Source organism: Chenopodium album, chromosome 10, assembly GCF_948465745.1.
Source record: "Chenopodium album chromosome 10, dcCheAlbu1.1, whole genome shotgun sequence".
Lineage (NCBI taxonomy): Eukaryota > Viridiplantae > Streptophyta > Magnoliopsida > Caryophyllales > Amaranthaceae > Chenopodium > Chenopodium album.
In genome coordinates this window covers 59492623-59511220 of record NC_137843.1, presented here as the reverse complement: position 1 = coordinate 59511220, position 18598 = coordinate 59492623, and the positions used below count along the sequence as shown (strand labels likewise).

At 36.2% G+C, this 18598-nt stretch overlaps 3 protein-coding genes across 3 annotated transcripts; 1 reads left to right on the top strand and 2 right to left on the bottom strand.

Annotated features, from left to right (window-relative positions):
- Window positions 1-715: 715 nt before the first annotated feature.
- On the top strand, window positions 716-4211 carry LOC145562735 (reticulon-like protein B5). Its single transcript, XM_081623109.1, has 5 exons — window positions 716-1073; window positions 2805-2985; window positions 3067-3208; window positions 3561-3630; window positions 3727-4211. The coding sequence occupies exons 1-5, from the start codon at window positions 794-796 to the stop codon at window positions 3894-3896; spliced, it is 843 nt and encodes a 280-aa protein (XP_081479235.1). The 5' UTR covers window positions 716-793; the 3' UTR covers window positions 3897-4211.
- A 754-nt stretch (window positions 4212-4965) lies between these two features.
- LOC145562734 (F-box protein At5g52880-like) lies at window positions 4966-8831 on the bottom strand. Its single transcript, XM_081623108.1, has 6 exons — window positions 8438-8831; window positions 7794-7948; window positions 6921-7008; window positions 6523-6722; window positions 5801-5934; window positions 4966-5567 (listed from the first exon to the last, which is right to left on the bottom strand). Exons 1-6 carry the CDS (start codon window positions 8620-8622, stop codon window positions 5451-5453), a joined length of 879 nt encoding a protein of 292 aa, XP_081479234.1. The 5' UTR covers window positions 8623-8831; the 3' UTR covers window positions 4966-5450.
- A 3328-nt stretch (window positions 8832-12159) lies between these two features.
- LOC145562733 (uncharacterized) lies at window positions 12160-18138 on the bottom strand. Its single transcript, XM_081623107.1, has 15 exons — window positions 17482-18138; window positions 16425-16546; window positions 16248-16336; window positions 16131-16166; window positions 15755-15848; window positions 15530-15575; window positions 15333-15433; window positions 15061-15119; window positions 14349-14927; window positions 14123-14239; window positions 13455-14023; window positions 13205-13340; window positions 13050-13118; window positions 12789-12935; window positions 12160-12663 (listed from the first exon to the last, which is right to left on the bottom strand). The coding sequence occupies exons 1-15, from the start codon at window positions 17697-17699 to the stop codon at window positions 12550-12552; spliced, it is 2496 nt and encodes an 831-aa protein (XP_081479233.1). The 5' UTR covers window positions 17700-18138; the 3' UTR covers window positions 12160-12549.
- Window positions 18139-18598: the final 460 nt, after the last annotated feature.

Below are 18598 nucleotides of genomic sequence, written 5' to 3'. Positions count from 1 at the left end.
CTCATAGAAGGGTATATTTTGTTTGTAAGGTTGTGCAATATTTAAAAAGTTTAAGATAACTACTATAGATAATGTTTGGATAATTACCTTTTAAAATATTTATTTATTTATTTATTCTTATTAATGTTATAAAAAAAAAAGACTTGGAGCCTGTTATCTTCAGTTCAATTCAATTCAGCTCCAATCAATTTATTTCCTAATTTCCTTCTCTCATAGACAATTTATTTCAGCTCTAATCAGTTTAGTTCAGTTCTAATCAGTTTAGTTCAGTTTAACTCTGTTCAGAAAGTTAGAGCCTGTTCTGATTTAGTGAAATAAGTTAAACTGAATTGTTTATGAGAAAAGAAAATTGAAAACTGAACTAATTGGAGCTGAAGTGAAATTAACCTGAAGAAATAGGCCCTCAGAACAGACACTTAAACAAATTTTAATTTATTCAAAAAAAAAAAAAAAAAAACCCCTTAGAAAAGACAACCCAAATGGCAAGCAATGAGTGCACCACATGTAGATCCCACGACCCCACAAAATATACTGGTTCAATTCCATATGCCACTCCTTAAAATTCCACCCTCCCACGTGTCACACTCTCCCTCAAAAATCTCCCCCTTTAACGCCGTCACTCCCATCCTTCCTCCCCACCTCCCCTTTCTCCGTGAAATCTAACTCCGTCAATTCACCCATTCCTCGTTTCTTTCACCCTCCAACATCCCACCCTCCCTCCATACACCCTCACATTCTCCCATTCATCCTCCATTTTCTCTCTCCTCCTTTTTCTTCCGCCATTGAAGCAGCCATGTCCGACCTTCCCCAAGAACACCACGAATCCTTGATGGATAAGATCTCTGATAAGATTCACGCTCACCATGATTCCTCTTCGTCTTCTTCAGATGATGATGGTCATGATAACAAGAAGAAATCCCCCGTTTCTTCTCCTTCTTCTGCTCATGTTCCTCCTCCTGATGTTCTTCCTGAGCCTGAGGTTTCCGCTGCTGTTCCTTCTTCTACTTCGTCTAAGATCTACCGCCTTTTTGGTCGCGAGAAGCCTGTTCATCAGGTTCTCGGTGGTGGCAAACGTCCGTTTCTCTCTCCTTTCTATTGTTTCATATTTTCATTTCGATTGATTCAATTTATTAGGTTAAGTTTAGTAAAGTATCGTATTTGCTAATTGCTGTTGATTATTGATTGTTGATATCTTGTTTGATGTAATAAGAGGTGCGAAATGATTTTAATTTTATAAGGAAATTAATTTAGTTGATGATGTAGGTTAAATATTTAATTTCATGAGCTTATGTAATTGATTTGGTGTGGGATTGAGGGTTTGAATTAAAAATTAATTTAGTTTTATTGTTGAATTTCTGTTATGTTTGCTATCTGTAGATTGGAATTTTATCAGATTAGTGTAATAATAGATTCTTATTACAAAATTAATCGAATTTTCTTTTGAAAATGAAGTACTGTATTTGTTTCTGTATCAGATTTTCCATTATAAAATTTGGTTTCTGTGTTAGAAAAAAAGGTGGTGCAAAAAGTATGATGTGATTTTTGGGAGAACATAAGTATATTTTTTAATGATTTTGAGGAATTACTTGTAGAGTATTGCTTAATTATATTGACTTTTTGTAAAAGGAAATTAATTTTTTTGCCTTTCTTTTTCACCTTTGTGATCGTGTTCATCTACTTGTTCTGTTGCCTTTTCGTGTACCGAATGTTGTAATCTTTTGCACAACCCGGTCTATTTCGAATACAGATTCTTTCAATACATGATCTTCAGTCATGTCTTTGTTGCAAAGATTATATTGTTCACAATATTTGAAGTTTCCAGGGAATTGGGATGGATCAACATATTGCATTATTCTTTTGGAGGGTACTTACAGTTAGACATATTGACATGGTAGACGAACAAGAATTAGAAGAGGAAGGAGGGGGGTGAAAAGGAGTATTGCCTTGTTAAAGTGAGCTATGATTAGTGTTGTACTGTTGTGGAGTCAATTCCTTGGTTCTGAAATATGTACCGTTTAATTTTCAGGACTATCGGGGTTATTTCTTGTTGGAGTACACGTAGGAGATCAGTACTTAGTAATATTTATCAGAGTCCGTATTCTTAGGTGTACATTGAGGTTATCCTTGATAATTAGGTACAATTTTGGAATTTAAATGGATTAGAGTTGCAGGTAATTTCAAGGAGTAAACCCTTAAAGGACTGAGACCACTCTCTAGGATAGGGTGGCCTTTTTTTTCCCCTTGGGAGGGTTGGGGAAGAGAGAGAGAGAGAGAGAAGAAGGGGGGGGGGGGGGGGAGGGGAATTCTCCGTGGTTGTTCGGTGTGGCTGTAACTTGATATGTGACTGTAAGGACTGGAGGGGAGGATAATGCCTTGACTAGCAAAATTGTTATAACCTGGAATGTTTAACATGATTTTTACACATTGTTTGGATTTAGAGAAATGGAGGGAAAGGAAGAGCTTCTTTGGATACCTTTTGTTAGGGAGGAAAGGAAGGAAAGGAAGGAAAATGGAAGGAATCATTTTCCCTCCCTCTTTAATAAACCAAATCTTTCCAATATGGAGGGAAAATGTAATGTTACCTTCTCCCTCCCCTTCCATTCCTCCCCCTTCCTTCTTCTCTCCCTTCCCTTTCTCTTCCACTTTGCTATCCAAACAAACCGTTAGACAAGCTTCTTCTAATCTATAGATGTTTATAATCTGGATTCTTTACTTTCATGTACTTCCTGTGAGTTTTTTTACTCCCACCTCTGTTTAGTTTTTGTTCATCTCTAACTTGGAATGATTTGAATGTTTGTCTGCAGCTGCTGATGTTTTCCTATGGAGGAACAAGAAGATTTCTGCCTCTGCACTTGGTGTAGCTACTGTTGTTTGGTTTGTTTTTGAGTTGCTTCAATATCACTTGCTGACCCTTCTCTGCCACATTTTGATATTTACCCTTTCGGTCCTTTTCCTCTGGTCAAAAGCTTCTGCATTTCTCAACAAGTAAGTAGTGTGTACTTTTACGCTTGTCCACCCTTGCTTTTATGATCTTCCTTCTTAATTTTGTTGTCTTGTGTTGGCTAGGGCTCCTCCAAGTATTCCCGATGTTCATATTCCCGATAATGCTCTCAGAGAATTTATCTCAGTATTAAGATTTGAGATCAACCGAGCTCTTTCATTGTTACGGGACATTGCCTCTGGGAAAGAGCTTAAAAAATTCCTCGCAGTATGTATTTTAAGCTTTTCTTAATTTTTATGGGTTATGTGCATGGGGTATGATATTAAATAATAGTTGTTCAGAGAAACCGGATATGATGGCATAAGCAACTGACAAAGTAACCTCAATTCACCTGGCAGCTTAATTGTCTTGTCCACATTGTTTTGCGAGGGAATTTCACGCTCTAATACAATATTGCAAAGTTTCCAAGATTGTTATGGAATACTTGTACATGTTTTTTGTGCTTTTGAGTATTTATGCCATATATATAGTCGTGTTTTCCATTCCTAATGGTGTCTAGCAATGCTGATTTCTTTTTCTAACAGCTTATTGTTTACATTTGAAACTGATTTGTTAACAGGTGGTAGCAGGCTTGTGGGTTCTGTCAATTGTAGGAAGTTGGTTCAACTTCCTGACTCTTGTTTACCTATGTAAGATACTTGGTTTGACAAACGTGATGTATGTATAGTGGTGAATATACATTTTACTTGTTTCTCTAACTGGAGTGCGTTTGGTATTTGAATCAGTGTTTGTTCTGTTGCACACTGTACCCGTGCTCTATGAGAAGTATGAGGACCATGTAGATTCTTTTGCTGAAAAGGCATCAAAGGAGCTCAAGAGGCAATATGCTGTAGCCGATGAGAAGTTCTTGAGTAAGATTCCAAGAGGGCCCTTGAAAGACAAGAAGGCTGCATGAGGAGATGATTTAGAGCTAGCTATGAGTCTATGACAAGGTTCACGCTGACATTTGCCCTGCTGCTGTTGTTTTTGGGTAGAAGTTTCAACTCTTTATGTGGTTTAGGACCCCTTGTTAATTGTTTTTCGACGTATATGAGTTCATATTTGAAATGAACCAGGTGCTTTGTAAGATAGTTCCTAGTCCTGGATTCTGTTTAAACACCTATAGCTTCTAGTATTATGTTCAGTACCTTGCAATATTGTAGGATGAAGTAGATGAACAATAATGTAATTTTGTACTTTCATACCTTCGATTATGCCTTGCTTTCTGTCACTCCTTCAATCCTCTTGCATGAGCTGGGTTAAAGGAGTAATGTTGGTGAATAAATATCTAGTAAATTTTTGATTTGTTAGAATAAAAACTATCAGATTTGTGAGTGACATAATTCTAGACAAGTATGTTCGTTCACTAATAATCTTCCAGGAGATTTTCCTTTGAAAGTTTGAAACAATGATGTAATCCTAAACAATTTCTGTAATTTTCTAAAAACAGCGAGTTATTCGACGTCTTTCCAATATTTTGGTCTCTGAAACTTTGATAATATTACATTCATTACAAGATATGGTGTTTGATTGACTTCCACAAATTTGACAAATTGTTTGGGTCACATTAGCATAAAACGTTATACGTCCCAAACAGTGAGGGAAGTTGCTTACTCAGCCTTCTCTAAGTAAGACTTTCCATGGAAGTTCTATCTTCCTATGGCCAATAAAACAGTTTTACTCTCTTTCTATAGCACGGTATTTGCATCTTGTTACATTAGATATCTACTTCTACTATAGTTCTATGATTTAATCTGGTTTTCCCTTTCAGAAAATTTGGTAATTCTCACAGTGCACTTTGGTATCTGCTAGTCCTTCCTCAGAGTATTAGGAAGGTGTGCAGACAAGGTTTGCATTCATAACTTGAAGCATGTCATTGAGCAGGGTGGGTGCACATTGCAGCAAGGCGATCAAGGAACTGGAGTGGGAAGTTAGTCATGTAAATAAAGCATGGATTGACTTACTAGTCTAGTAAGTAATACTAGTAGAGGCGTGGAACAGATTGATAGTGTCACTGCTCTTAACATACCCCTTACGGAGCTTTAAATTTCATTTGAGGAAGACACTTCTTCTGGAGTTGCATGGCCACATTAGTTCGGCCTTGAAGGTAGTTTTCTTACTTTCCTGCTCAAGAGAGCGAACTTTTAAGACACTTGATTTGAGGACTTTAGACGTCCAGCCCAGGGTTCAGCACAGTGAAGCCTTCTTCTGAGCAAAATTTTTCCCACTAACAAACAGGGGTGCAAAAATATATTCCAGTGTAGAAAACTAGAAACCACTCTCCAACAGGGAATTCGTAAAAAATCAGAATAGTTCTCGTATTTATTTCAGATTCATTTGTTATGCAACCAATATACCCTACCTATTTCTATACAGCATATATTGGAGACATAACAAAGAAGCTGGTCTCAGAGAGATTGTCATAATTTTTCAGCATCCTCGGCTCTTTTAATCAAGCATCCTCGATGAACTAATGTCTGATATATACCCAGAACTTGTTACCAGGATCTTCATCTTCATCTGATTCGCTATCACTATCGTGTATCAACAACCAAATCTTCATATCATCAAAAATGTATCTAACAATCTGCAGTGAGGGGACAAAAAAAAAAAAAAAAAAAAAAAAGTCAAGACCATGTACTTGTGTCAAATTGAGGCAATTAGCAGCCATTGGAGGGCAGCAAAGGCTATGGAGTTTTATATTGAGATGGCAGGAGATACGGTATATATACAGCTGACCTAAATGCAACGGTGCAACTAAGTATATAAGACAACTACTAAGTCGATAACTAGATCTTTTAGAAAGGGTGAGAAAGTGACCTGGCTAGGAGACATGGGCCTCAGCTGCTGTTGACTGAAGTGTTTCTTTGGGCATTTCAAGTTGCTAAGCCAAACAATTGAACTGCAGTGACAACAGTATCCTCTGTTATACTTGTATCTCCATGATGGAAGGCCTGGCAGTAGATAAAAAACACATCAATGAAAGGCAGATAGACGACTTGGAAAAGGTGTCTACTATCACCTCCACATTGCATGTTGATGGCAATGTAGGAGCAAACTGGCTTGACAAGTCTATTGAAAAGGCATACCAAATTGACAGTACAAAAAATTGCGGTCTGCGACCAGACTACCCCTCTCTTTGATTTCTCTGTGTTGCGTCAAAAGTGTCATCATCTTAGTTTTAAAAATAGTATGCTTTTTGAATGGACAATGAAACTTGACTTCAAGCAAATGTCTTTTAGAGGAAAAATATATGTAGGAACCTTTGGACTACTAAAATTCAGAGGACATCTCATTAAGAAGGTGGGCAATTTCTATGGGACGTAAGAAATACTAGAAAGGAAATGTCAAAGCTAAATTACAACAATGCCAACAGGATATTTCTAAGCAATATTATCTCCCTTCGTCTCTAAAAGTTTGTCCTGTTTGGAAGAACGGTGATTGTCTCCCAATAAAGTCCAAAAATAAGACGAATTTTTAGAGGGGGGAGAATTAAATACGAAAGCATATTAATTCACAAATACAAAGTATTATATACGCACCCAAGTATGCTCTTCTAAAAGCATCTTTCCAGTCATAGTTTGCATCTTTAAAAACACCATTTGAAGCTGTATGTTGCCGGTCTTCAGCAGTAACACCACCTTGAATCTCCTCGACTTTCAAAATACTCTGGGAGTCACCAAAATGGCAGTTATAATGGAACTGCCAAAGATAGTTGTCAGTTGCTGCTGCATTCCATGACCTTCAGAAACAACAATGAGCAAGTGCTATTATAGTATTCAAGAGTTGTACAACATTTTGAAGACTGAAGATACATGAAGCAAACAATATGAATATATGATATAACTCAAACACAAATAAATATTCCATCATTGACTTTCCAAAACTCAATGGAAACTGCAAAGCAATTAAAAATGCAGAGCATGGCAAGGCATATTACCGGCACACCATACCAGCAGATACTAAAGATGGCAGGTCCAGGAAATTGAAGAGATGTACAAGAACATCTTGAGGCAATTGGACAGGATCTGAAAGAAGGTCATTTTTGCCATCAATGTAACTATTCAAAATAAAATACATAAACAATGACAAGAGACCAAAGATATAAAGGGACATCTTGTTTCCTTGCTTCATACTCGTAGTTTATATGACTTACACATTGTTTGGATTGAGAGAATTGGAGGGAAAGGAAGAGAAGAGAAAAGAATTCTTTGGATACCTTTTGATATGAGGGAAGAGAAGGGAAATGGAAGGATTCATTTTCCCTCCCTCTTTAAAAAAACAAATCCTTCCGATGTTAGAATGATTTGGAGGAAAAATGAAACCTTACCTTCTCCCTCTTCCTTCCCTTTCTCTTCCACTTTGCTATCCAAACAAACCGTTACACTAAGAAATAGGTCACAATACAAATCTTGTGTCCTTGAGTGCTAGGATCACAATACTCCCATGATATTAGAAAAGAGTGCCTAGGATATGAACTGAATTTCTAACAGCTTGATTCCTTCCTAATTTCCTATAACTTGGTGGTTGTGTTAGCATACTATCAGCAAAACAAATTTACAATTATTGAGATAGCATTTGGATGCATCACAGCAATTGCCTAATTTTTTCCTCTTCTTGATAAAGGATGAGAAAGCTCAAGCATTGTCATCAATCATCAATCTTGCCACTGCAGGCTAAGTTATGTGCTCACTGAAACTTAACTGCAATTTAAGGATACATTGACCAACTGACAGGAATCCTAGATCCTTTCATAGCAGAATTCTAAATGCTTTGATGTTTAATTTAGACATTTGATCTCAGCAAATGCTACCTTTTTCTTCCAGTTGAGTTTTGGCACGTCTCTTGTAAGCAACCTTTGCTTGCTTAAATTCCGCAGCTGCAAGACTTCGTTTCTGCTTTGGCAAAGCAGCCTCCGCACTCTGGTTGAGAAGGTTAGCTGCTGAAACAGCACTTTGTGTCTGCATTCTAGTACACAACTTAAAGTTATTGAAGGACTTCAGCTCATCAGGATGCACAAAACAATGCCAGGCTTAATACAAATTCATATCATCAAGAAACCATAATGTTCGGTGTGTAATCTCACCTTCTATTCAATGAACAATCAATACACTAAAAAAAAAAAAAAATCACTTTATAATTCCATAAAAAAAAGACTAATTAGGTTAAGGAAAATGCAATAATGAATAAAACCCACAACATCAAGCAAATCACGTAGTACAACAAAATTAATCAAACCCAGTGCATAAAAAGAGCAGCCAATCAATCACATACAAAACCATAGATTACAGGATTAAGTCAAATAAACCCAATTCAATTCACTAACAACGCAGTTTATATACAGAAAGCAGGAAATCAATCAAAATTCAAAATTTAGATTATAAATCAAAATCAATGACAATAACAATAAAATCAACATAATAGAAATTAAATTTAAAAAAAGGAGAAGGAAATTACTGAGGAAGGAGGCGAAAAGCGGCGATTGTATCTTCAAGAAGAAGAGATTGAAGGGGTTTAGGGGATTTGGAGTAAGCTAATCGAAGAATAACACCAAGTTCTGTGCAAGCCATTGGGTAGCGGTATGAAAGAGCAAGTGATTTTCGCAATTCCAAATTTTGGTATCTTTGTAATGCTCCCGACATTTTTGGTGTATGTAATTTGATGGGTAAAGATCAAAATCAAAACTTTCAAAGAAAGCAGAGATTAGGGTTCATGTTAGTCTTTGAAATTAATAGATTTTCCATTGAAACGAATTTGTGGGAGGAGAGAGAGATTGGAGAGTAATGGAGGGGAATTTCCAATGTTTTTGGCGGTGTTGGTTGAGGTGGGTGTTTGGTTCTCCCTTGCCACTTTCCACCCAAAGGAAGGAGAAGAAAAAAAAAAAAAAAAAAAAGTGCCAACAAACTGATAATAGTCGGTCTTTTTTGCGGTTGACCATATCAAGTAAAAGAACAAGATAATTTTACAATAGTGATTCATTAACCCCTGTAACTAGTGCTGTCAATTCAAGTAAACGGGTCGGGTTTGGGTTGGGTAAGAGTGGGTCAGGTCAATTCGGGTTGGGTCAATTCGGCTTAATGTCGTAACCTATGTGGGTCGGGTTCGGGTTGGGTCATGCTTGAGTCGGGTCACGTCGGATCATACATCTTATCGGGTTTGGGTCGGGTTTAGGTCTGGTTAATAACAGGTCGGGTCACATTTGGGTTGGGTGAACAATAGGTCAGGTTTAATTCGGGTTAAAATGGGTTAGGATAATTCTCAGGTTCGAGTCGGTTCGGTTCAAGTCAGTAATTTGCGGGTTAGAATCAGGTCGGGTCATTCTCGGGTTTGAGTCGGGTTCGATTCAAGCCAATAATTTATGGGTTATAATCAGGTCGGGTCATTTTTAAGTCGGGTCATTCTTGGGTTCAAGTCAGGTTCGGTTCAAGTCAATAATTTGCGGGTTATAATCAGGTTGGGTCATCTCCAAGTCGAGTCATTCTCGAGTTCAAGTCGGGTTATGTTCAAGTCAATAATTTGCGAGTTACAATCAGGTCGGGTCATTTCCAAATCGGGTCATATTCGGGTTCAACTAACTATAAATATATAATTATCATTTTTATCAAGCTAATTATTTCCTATATATAATATATATGGCAACATACTAGGGAACTATAGTCTATAATTTAGGATGATCAGATAAATATCTCCTTTGACCATACAACAAATATATACTATATTTAACTCTTAAATTTGGGGATGATGCTCCTTTCTTTTGTTGGCCTGGACCGACTTGGTCTCCCTAGACAAAATGTTTTGATCAACAATAATAAGGTGGTCTAAATTGCATTTAAGGTGATTTGAAATCGGGTCAGGAACAATTTGGGTTGAATTTAGGACGGGTCAATAACAAGTCGTGTTGATTTCAAGTCGGGTTAATAACAAATCGGGTTGAATTTTTGGGTCGGGTTAGTAATAGGTCGGGTAAAATTCGGGTCGGGTTAATAACAAGTCGGGTTGAATTTGGGTCGGGTCAATAACAAGTCGGGTTGATTTCGGGTCGGGTTAGGAATGGGTCGGGTTGAATTCAGGCCTGGTTAGTAACAAGTCGGGTTAAATTCGGGCTTTGATGGGTTAGGGTAATTTCGGTTCAAGTCGAGTTTGGTTCAGATCAATAATTTACGGGTTACATTCGGGTTGGGTCATCTCTAGGTCGGTTCATGTTCGGATTCGGGTCTCACATACTCGGGTCAACTCGGGTATAGGGTTGGTTTCAGGTCGGGTTTGGGTCACCATTTTTTCGGGTTCAGATAGGTCGGTTAATAATCGGGTTCGGGTCAAGTCAGTTTTTGACAGCACTACCTGTAACACAATAACTTCAATACGCTAACAAAGAACTCATAATGCCTATGATGGTCAGCCATATATAAAGATATGTGAATCGGAAATATCTAGAGTAGTTTTTTTTTTTTTTTTTTTTTTTTTTTTTTTTTATAATTTTTTACAACCATCATATTTTATACAGAGTATAAAAAATTTTTAAAAATAAATGAGTGAATTTGTATTAAAATTTTTGAATAGTAAAAAAACGCAAAAATTAACAAAAATAATCTCAACTATTGCCTTCCTTCTCATTTTAATGTTAACTACAATTTAACTTAAAATAATCCCAACTATTACCTGTGGTTGGGCATAATGTAATGGTGGGTTTCGGTATAAAATTCTCTGTGGCTGGGCATAGTGTAATGGTGGTTTTGGAGGCTGGATTGGCCAGAATGGTGGTTTCAGTGGCTGGGTTTGGCTCGAATGGTGGTTTCGGTGGTTGCGGGTGGCTGGATTTGGCTAGAATAATGGTGGTTTCTGTGGCTGGGTTTGGTTGGAAAGTAGTTTCGATGGCGGGGAATGTCCGAATGAAGTTGTTGAGAGGGTGGTCAATGATGGGCAGTGAGCTCTGATTAGAGAAGAAAAAAGAGGGGGGTGTTTTATTTTTATCTTTTATTATTTAAATAGCACTAACCAACATCAACTTCACACATCACTCTTTTTATCTAAACAACAGGTTAAAAAATGAGTAAGACTATTTTGAGAAAGATCAACCAATAGTTGGGATTATTCTAGGTTAAATTATAGTTGGGATTAAAATGAGAAGAAAGGTGGGATTATTTTTTTTTAATTTTTCCAAAAAAAAAGGCTCAATTTGCTTAATTTTCTAGCTTTGCATAAATTAGCAAATACGAGTATGATGAACGAAACCAATTAGCTCATTTGCAGCAAAGTTTAATTTTGGAAAAACACCACCATTATGGAAATATCCGTGCGGTAGAAAAATTACGTCAATCATTTGTACAAATAAGCATAACGTTTGTGTTCATTCGCAAAAACGGGCAAATAATTGTACTTTTGATTGTGTCTGATGAGGGCGTTGAAATTTTGTGTATCATTTCCTCAGTTTTGAAAAAATACAGCACCAACTTTTTCAATAGGAAAAGTCCTAGGTGAGATTATGAGAGTCATAACTCATGTGACGAGTTAAGCACAATTTTAGTAAGACAGCCCAACCTAATGCACAAACCTTTCAGTCTTAGTGTATTTTTGACAACATTGTACAATCAAAACACAGTTGCACCCCATCACCAACCCTTGCTACTATCAAACACCAGAGGTGCCCAATTCACGAATTTTAATCAAACTCTTCCCTGAATTTCATTCAAATACTCTTTCAAATTTCAATTTCATATTTCCCAAAATAGATGTCCATGATCAAACTATATAGTTTTGGCAAGACATATTTCTACAATTAAGCATTAGGCATTTAGTCTCTAAATTCAAGGAGTAAGTATAGGCCCATCCGCCCATTGCCCATACCTGGTATGTCTATACCAAGTTCTTTTTTTGTTTTTGTTTATACTGTTATTATTGATAAATATACTGTTATTGTTAATTTTATACTGTTATTTTATATTCTATACTGTTATTATTCTAGCGAGATTTTTGATGAAGAAAGAGGGAAAGAGAAAAGAGCGTACTTTTTTTTTTATTATATTGTGATTATTAATTTTATACTGTTAGTATTGATTTTTATACTGTTTTCGTCCCTTGGTAAGTTGGTATGGACCATACTTGGTAGCGGCCTATCACGCCTCAAATTCAAGTAGTAGAGACAGAACAACTACTAATTGTAAGTTAAATAGGACATATAGTACAAATGGCTACTGCCACAGTAACTGGTACATAAATTACACCCATAGTGACAGAAAAAATATAATAGTTTGTTCATTATCTAGAAATCTAATTACATACTACATTGCTTAGGCTTACAACATGAGCAAACTCATAATATTGAATATGGTAAGTAGATATGTAAGCTCACATTGCACCTATCTCTAAAACTCGCTTTTCAAACTCGCTGCCAACAAGAAATACAGATTACATGGAATGCCTCCTTCTGTCCTGTAATGTCATTGCCAAAGAGGACTCCGGCAATGGAGCTATCAAGTAAATTCCTTTGCTATAAAATGTCCTTGGACTTCACTTAGAGCTTCATAGAAAAGCCTGAAATTATGTTACTGATTTTGTGATGGACAGCCTTTCTATAAGAAGTAAGTAAGCTGCTCCTTCTTTCTTGAACCGCCTTCTCCATACAGCTCGTTCCACTGCTTCAGTTCATTCATTACTGCACCCTCTGAAGCAAAACTAGCAGAAACCTGCAGAGCAAAAACATTACAGTAGATTAAAAGTCTGAAATAATTTTGAATTTCATATGCTAAGAGTAAATAATTAAATATCATATCTATGAGTGTCAATACTCTTGAATTTGACAATTCATTACCTGATTCTTTGCTTGCCTCAAATCCTCCATATTTATAGGCCTCAAAATAATTGGTTCAGGGGTCTCAGCTTCCTTTTCATCTTCTTTTTTCTCAGATGAAGCATCAGTAGAATCATCATTATTTTCTTGGGCTTTCTTTTTCTTTGCCTGTAAGATCAGTGGTATAAATTAGGCTAAAAGGCGATACAAGCATTTCAAGAAGTTTTTCTCCCTAATTTACTCCAGGAAAAAAATAGGGAAGCATCAGAAGATATTACTGACCAAATCCTTTTGCCTCTCCCTCTGGATCAGCTCACGAACAGGACGATATGCAGCAGTGATACAAAGGTTCTGTTGGAAAGACGTAACAGAAGGTAAATTATAAGCGTTAGTATAGCATAATACAATGTATTTAAGTTATTGAGAAGATTAAATACCTTAAGATCACTTCCAGTGTATCCTTCAGTCATGGTAGCAAGCTCATGGAAGTCCAAATTTTCGGCTTTCTCCTTAGACAGAAGAGTTGTTAAGATCTTCTCTCTGTTCTCAATGCTTGGCAAACCCACCATTATCCTGTGATGAAAAAGATTTCAGAGTTTAGTTAATGGAAATCTGCAACTACAAATGACAATATCAAAGAATGCTTCAAATAAAGAGCAAGTGCATGATTAATAACAGTGAACAAACCTGCGTTCAAATCGCCTAATAATGGCTTCATCAAGGTCAAATGGCCTGTTGGTAGCAGCAAGAACAAGAATCTGCTCCCCGGGTTTGGTCATAAGTCCATCCCAATGTGACATAAACTCGTTCTTGATTTTCCTCATAGCCTCATGCTCCCCAACTCTAGTTCTTTGCCCAAGCATACTGTCAACCTCGTCTACAAAGATAATGGTGGGAGAAACTTTGGCTGCAAGTGTGAACAATGCTCGGACATTCTTTTCATCTTCACCAAACCATTTTGATGTGATGGTGGACATTGACACATTGATGAAGCTAGCACCGGCTTCATTGGCAATGGCCTTTGCCAACATAGTTTTACCAGTACCGGGAGGACCAAAGAGCAGCACACCTCTGCAAGGCTTCAAAAGGCCGCCTTTGAATAGGTCTGGCCTTCTCAGGGGAAGCATCACTAGCTCCTGAAGGGACTCTTTAATCTCATCCAGGGATCCGATGTCATTGAAAGAAACTCCTATCTCATTTGCAGGAATGACCTCTGGCCTTATTCGCTTCTCAAATTCATTGTCCGGAGCCACTTCCTGTTCAATATGATCTCATTTTCAGTAAAGACATTGGCAAATTAAGCTGATGATGGTTCTACTGTCATCAATTTTGTAAAAGCACCAGAAACAATTTACCTTCACAGGGGGCGGATTCTCAGCATTCTTTGTCAGAGTGACTGATTCACCTTTGTTTTCACCAGTAGAGGTTTCATTCTTCCCCTCTGGCTTCGCTGCAGCACTATCATCCACTGCCTGAAAATTTCATCCAAAAAAATGAACATAAGCAAGTGAAGTACACTTCAGTTATCCTAGTCCGTCCGAAAACCTGTATTTATTACAGTATCAATTTTAGAGGACAAACCTTTCCGGTTTCACCATTTGTTTCCATCTTGGCTCTGCCCATTTTTTTGCCTTCCTGGAATAAACTCAACCCATGGGACAAGCTGCCAGAAGATATGACCAGCTTCCCATTTCGGTACTCTGGCTCCTTGTTATTCATCAAATGGAAGGATATTGCAGACATTACAATTTCATCGATATGATCGCTAAGGGTCAAAGTGTCTGCATGACAGATAGAGCCTAGATCATCACAAACAAGATCATTAGCTGCAAGAACCTCAGCAATGTGGTTCCTGTTATCCTGAAACTGGATCGTCTTCATGTCCTCTTCTAACTGGGAGTTCCAGTTAACCAAATTTGTCTCATCCACTGGAGGCCTTATGTCAATATTGTAAGGGAACAATAAGGTAAGCCTATCATCCGCTTGCTCGTACTCAGTGTTAGCATCTAACATACGAGAACCAAGCACCAAGACTGAACCACTCAACTTGCTCAACAATTTGTCAAACAAATTGTATAGCCTGTCTGATTGAAGCAGCAGTCTTTCAATGTCCCTGACATACAATATGATGGGACTCTTTTCCGATGTGGAGACCAACACCTGCAGATCAAATCAAATGTGACATTCCTAAGTTTAATTGTCCATAGTTCAAACTCTATAGCGGTTATAGAGTTCGAAAAGAGTATTATCTTAATAAGGACTGATGAGAAAGTACTGAAATTCTAATTCTCACCTTGTAAAGTGCTTGCAGAAACAGCTTCTCATCAAATGACCAAGCTGTTGGGCGCTTTACTGAAGCCAAAATTAATCAAAAGAACCACCAATCAGATTAAGAATACTAATTCAATCAATTCATATTATATTCTCTGAAATACACTATTATGTGCAAACTGAACAAAATAGGATCAAGCCAAATCATAGTTATCTAGCCAAAAAATGTTTCTAGTTTTTTCTTGTTTTGTTTAGAATTTGCTAGCTAGTAGATGATTGGTATAAAGACAAGACCTGAGTTTGCTGAAGAGGATTGAGAAGCAAGGCTACTCATATCAGTTGATGCTGAGGCATTTCTGCGATGCTTGGGAGGGAAACTAGCACCATCTCCAGACCTACACAAAAGTATAAGCTCAGAACTAACATACTAAAATAAAATAGCTGTACACTGTCTCTTTAATAATCCAACAACAACATCAAAGGTATCATACCCGGATTTGATGACGTCTGTTGTGCTAGCTTGCCTACGCAATGTGCCTGAAAGAAACAATCATGAGAACTACTGAAAAGAAAGCCAAGAAGGTAGCAAAAAATGCTGGTATGCCAAAGCATATACTTCATATTGATTGACAAATGCAAAATTACAAGTTAGCTACAATCCTTCAAACTCACAAATGATATATTTAATTTAAGAAAGGGTAACAGAAGATTTATACCTTTGGGCACATCCCTTGGAGGAAGGATAGAGAAAGACCCTAGCATGCTGGACATACGCCCCAATGTTGCTTCTGATATGGACCTTGAAATTCGCTAAAGCAAAGGAAGAAACGACAAGGTGAGCAAAGATAATCATGAAAACTTTCTTCTATTATACAGTAAACTATTTCTCTTGCATAAATATCTAGTGAATCAACAAAAAAAACAAGTCAAACAAAAGATCTGAAAGATCAATTCTGCCTCAATAATGCTAAATGAGAGAAGCGTGGCATCTTTCTAACTCTTTTAAGCAAAGCATATCGCGAGTTTAGATTAGCTGACACGATATTCAGAATCTAAAGGACTAGAATTTGTAATTGTGAAGGGAGAGCTTACATGTTCCTTTTTGTTACAGCCATACTTGTTCTGCATCTGCAAGAACCAATATCAAATGAACATTAGTGCAAATTCAACAAATTATTAACGGGTCTATTCAATCAAAGGGATAATCACCTTCATGGAGAAGTCAGCAACATCCAACAACAACAACTTAGCATCAAAGTAGTTTGCCAACGCTTTAGCGAGCAATTGCTGGTAGAGTTCTGCAATAGAAGTAAATTGAGAATCAAACATTTATCACAAGGTAACAACATAACAAAAATAACTTTGAGAAATAGAAAGATCACATACCAGCTGGCCCTGATAGCAGAATTGCTCTGCTTCCAGGTGAAAGATTTCGAGTGAACTTGGAAACTTCGGCATGCTTCAGATGTACATATGCCGCGCTTGTCAATAATGTTCGGGTTTGTTCACTGTCATCAACATCATAAACCAAAGGTTGTCAAAATCACTAAATTAACAAGATCTTAATAGCAAAAAGCCACATCCTTTATCAGTATCATAAATCATCTTTATTCTTTTCATATGGATTTAGATTTTAGTCTATGATTCTTACAAATCATTAATTGAAACTCGAGATTAAGACAGTTCGTATGAGATTATCTTATCACATCATTACTTAAGAATCAAACAAAATCAGTAAAGTAATTTACTGAGTTGAGGTTAAAAAATAAATAAATAAATAAAACTTTAAATTTCACCAAAGATCATACCTAACTTGTATCCAAAATTAAAGTTGTAACTTTACCAATTCATCAAATCTGGCACTATGAAATACTATCAATCATCATTAACTTTAACTTCAGCATCAAATTGCAAAATGACTGCCACAATAATTGAATTACAGATTTACCCAGAAAACCATACAGTAAATTAAAACCCTCAGAAGTTAGGAAAGAATATACTAATACTCAAATTTAGTTGCATCTTTTCCAATAATATTTAGCTAAATGACACAGAAACTATTCCTGGGATCATGATATTATTCCCCAAAAAAAAAAAAAAAAGATTTTCACAGAAACTCATATAAAATAGTATCTTTAAAAGCATATATTCACAAAATCTAACATGTTCTAAAAATTGCTTAAAACCCAGTTCAGCATCAAGATTTATATCATGTATGATTCAAAAAGATACAGATTCATACAACCCCATAAATAATCAAACCCATAAAAACCCAACAATAATCATAAAGGTACAACCTTTATTTATCCACAACTCTATCCAAAAAACAATATCTATCAAAAAAAAAAAAAAAAAAAAAAAAAACAGGGGAAAATAACAAAAATCATGTCTTTTTTATTTTGGAAAAAAGGGGGGAAAATATTAAATTAAATAATATAATTACCTTAAATAATAGGGAAATTCATCAAATGAAACTTTAATATCCTTGCCATCAACGAGAAGCCTGATTAACTCATTTTCAATTTGATCAGCAGAGATGCTATCCAAAGATTCATTAGAACCAATCCATTTGCCAACAGTTTGGCCAGATGCCAATCCAAGCCCAACTCCAACACCAACACCAACACTTAATGCTGATAACAAAAAACTCTTTTGCTCCATTTTTTTTCCTTTATTTTACCAAAAAAGATTCAATCTTTTTCTTGAAATGTGAGCAAAATAATCATAGAAAGATGAAATTTTTAACAAAAAAACAGAGGATTCAATATTTTTGATGAAATGGGTTGTAATTTTAGGGGAAGAAAGAGAAAAGGAAGACAAAAAAATGTGGGGAATTATTGCTTAATTGAGTGGGTTTGGTTTGGTGGGTGTGCTGGTTTTCAACAAGCAATGGTTTGTATGAAGCTTTGTAATTGTTGTGTGATGTTCTATCTCATCCTATTTATAGAGGGTTTATTATGCATTTTGCTTAAAAATAAAATTAAAGTAAAATAAAGGAAAAATAAATGCTTTCTGTAAAATTATTACAGTAGTATTGTATTGATTGATCAATTGATTAATTAATTGATTAATAAAAATTAAAAAAAAAAAAAAAAGAAGAAGAAGAAGAGAAAAAAGGCAATTGGGCACACAGTTGTGTAGTGAACTTTTTCTGACTTACAGACGAAGGAGAGTCCACTTTTTCCGACTCCAATTTTATTTTGATTGGAATTTTTTAAAAATGATTTTTAGTATACGGGTTCGTTTGGCATTGCTGTGGTTTTCTGTTTTTTGTTATATGAAAGTATATGATATATGCCACATAATGAATCAAAAATTATATAAACTTATTAAAATCATAATATTTTTGAAAACTGGCAACAAAAAAGTGGAAACTCTTTTTTCTTGTTTCCTATTTTTGGTTTTTAGTTTTGAAAAAAAACAGAAAACTGAAAACCAAAAATGATGCCAAACAAGCTCGTAATTGGTTGTTTTATTTTTCCAGGGGAGATTTTTCTGACTCACCCCCGCCTTTTTTGTTCTTTCCCATATAATTTGGTTTGTTTTGACAAGGCATTGTC

Excerpts from the sequence above, each read along its gene's own strand:
- LOC145562735 (XM_081623109.1), top strand. The coding sequence starts at position 794 with ATGTCCGACCTTCCCCAAGAACACCACGAATCCTTGATGGATAAGATC. Across the intron at positions 1,074-2,804 it reads GGTTCTCGGTGGTGGCAAAC|CTGCTGATGTTTTCCTATGG; the intron begins GTCCGTTTCTCT and ends GTTTGTCTGCAG. Across the intron at positions 2,986-3,066 it reads GCTTCTGCATTTCTCAACAA|GGCTCCTCCAAGTATTCCCG; the intron begins GTAAGTAGTGTG and ends TGTGTTGGCTAG.
- LOC145562734 (XM_081623108.1), bottom strand. The coding sequence starts at position 8,622 with ATGTCGGGAGCATTACAAAGATACCAAAATTTGGAATTGCGAAAATCA. Across the intron at positions 7,009-7,793 it reads AACTCAACTGGAAGAAAAAG|ATCCTGTCCAATTGCCTCAA; the intron begins GTAGCATTTGCT and ends ACCTTCTTTCAG. Across the intron at positions 6,723-6,920 it reads TCTGCTGGTATGGTGTGCCG|GTCATGGAATGCAGCAGCAA; the intron begins GTAATATGCCTT and ends TTGTTTCTGAAG.
- LOC145562733 (XM_081623107.1), bottom strand. The coding sequence starts at position 17,699 with ATGGAGCAAAAGAGTTTTTTGTTATCAGCATTAAGTGTTGGTGTTGGT. Across the intron at positions 15,576-15,754 it reads TCCAAGGGATGTGCCCAAAG|GCACATTGCGTAGGCAAGCT; the intron begins GTATAAATCTTC and ends TGTTTCTTTCAG. Across the intron at positions 14,024-14,122 it reads AGAATCCGCCCCCTGTGAAG|GAAGTGGCTCCGGACAATGA; the intron begins GTAAATTGTTTC and ends CATATTGAACAG.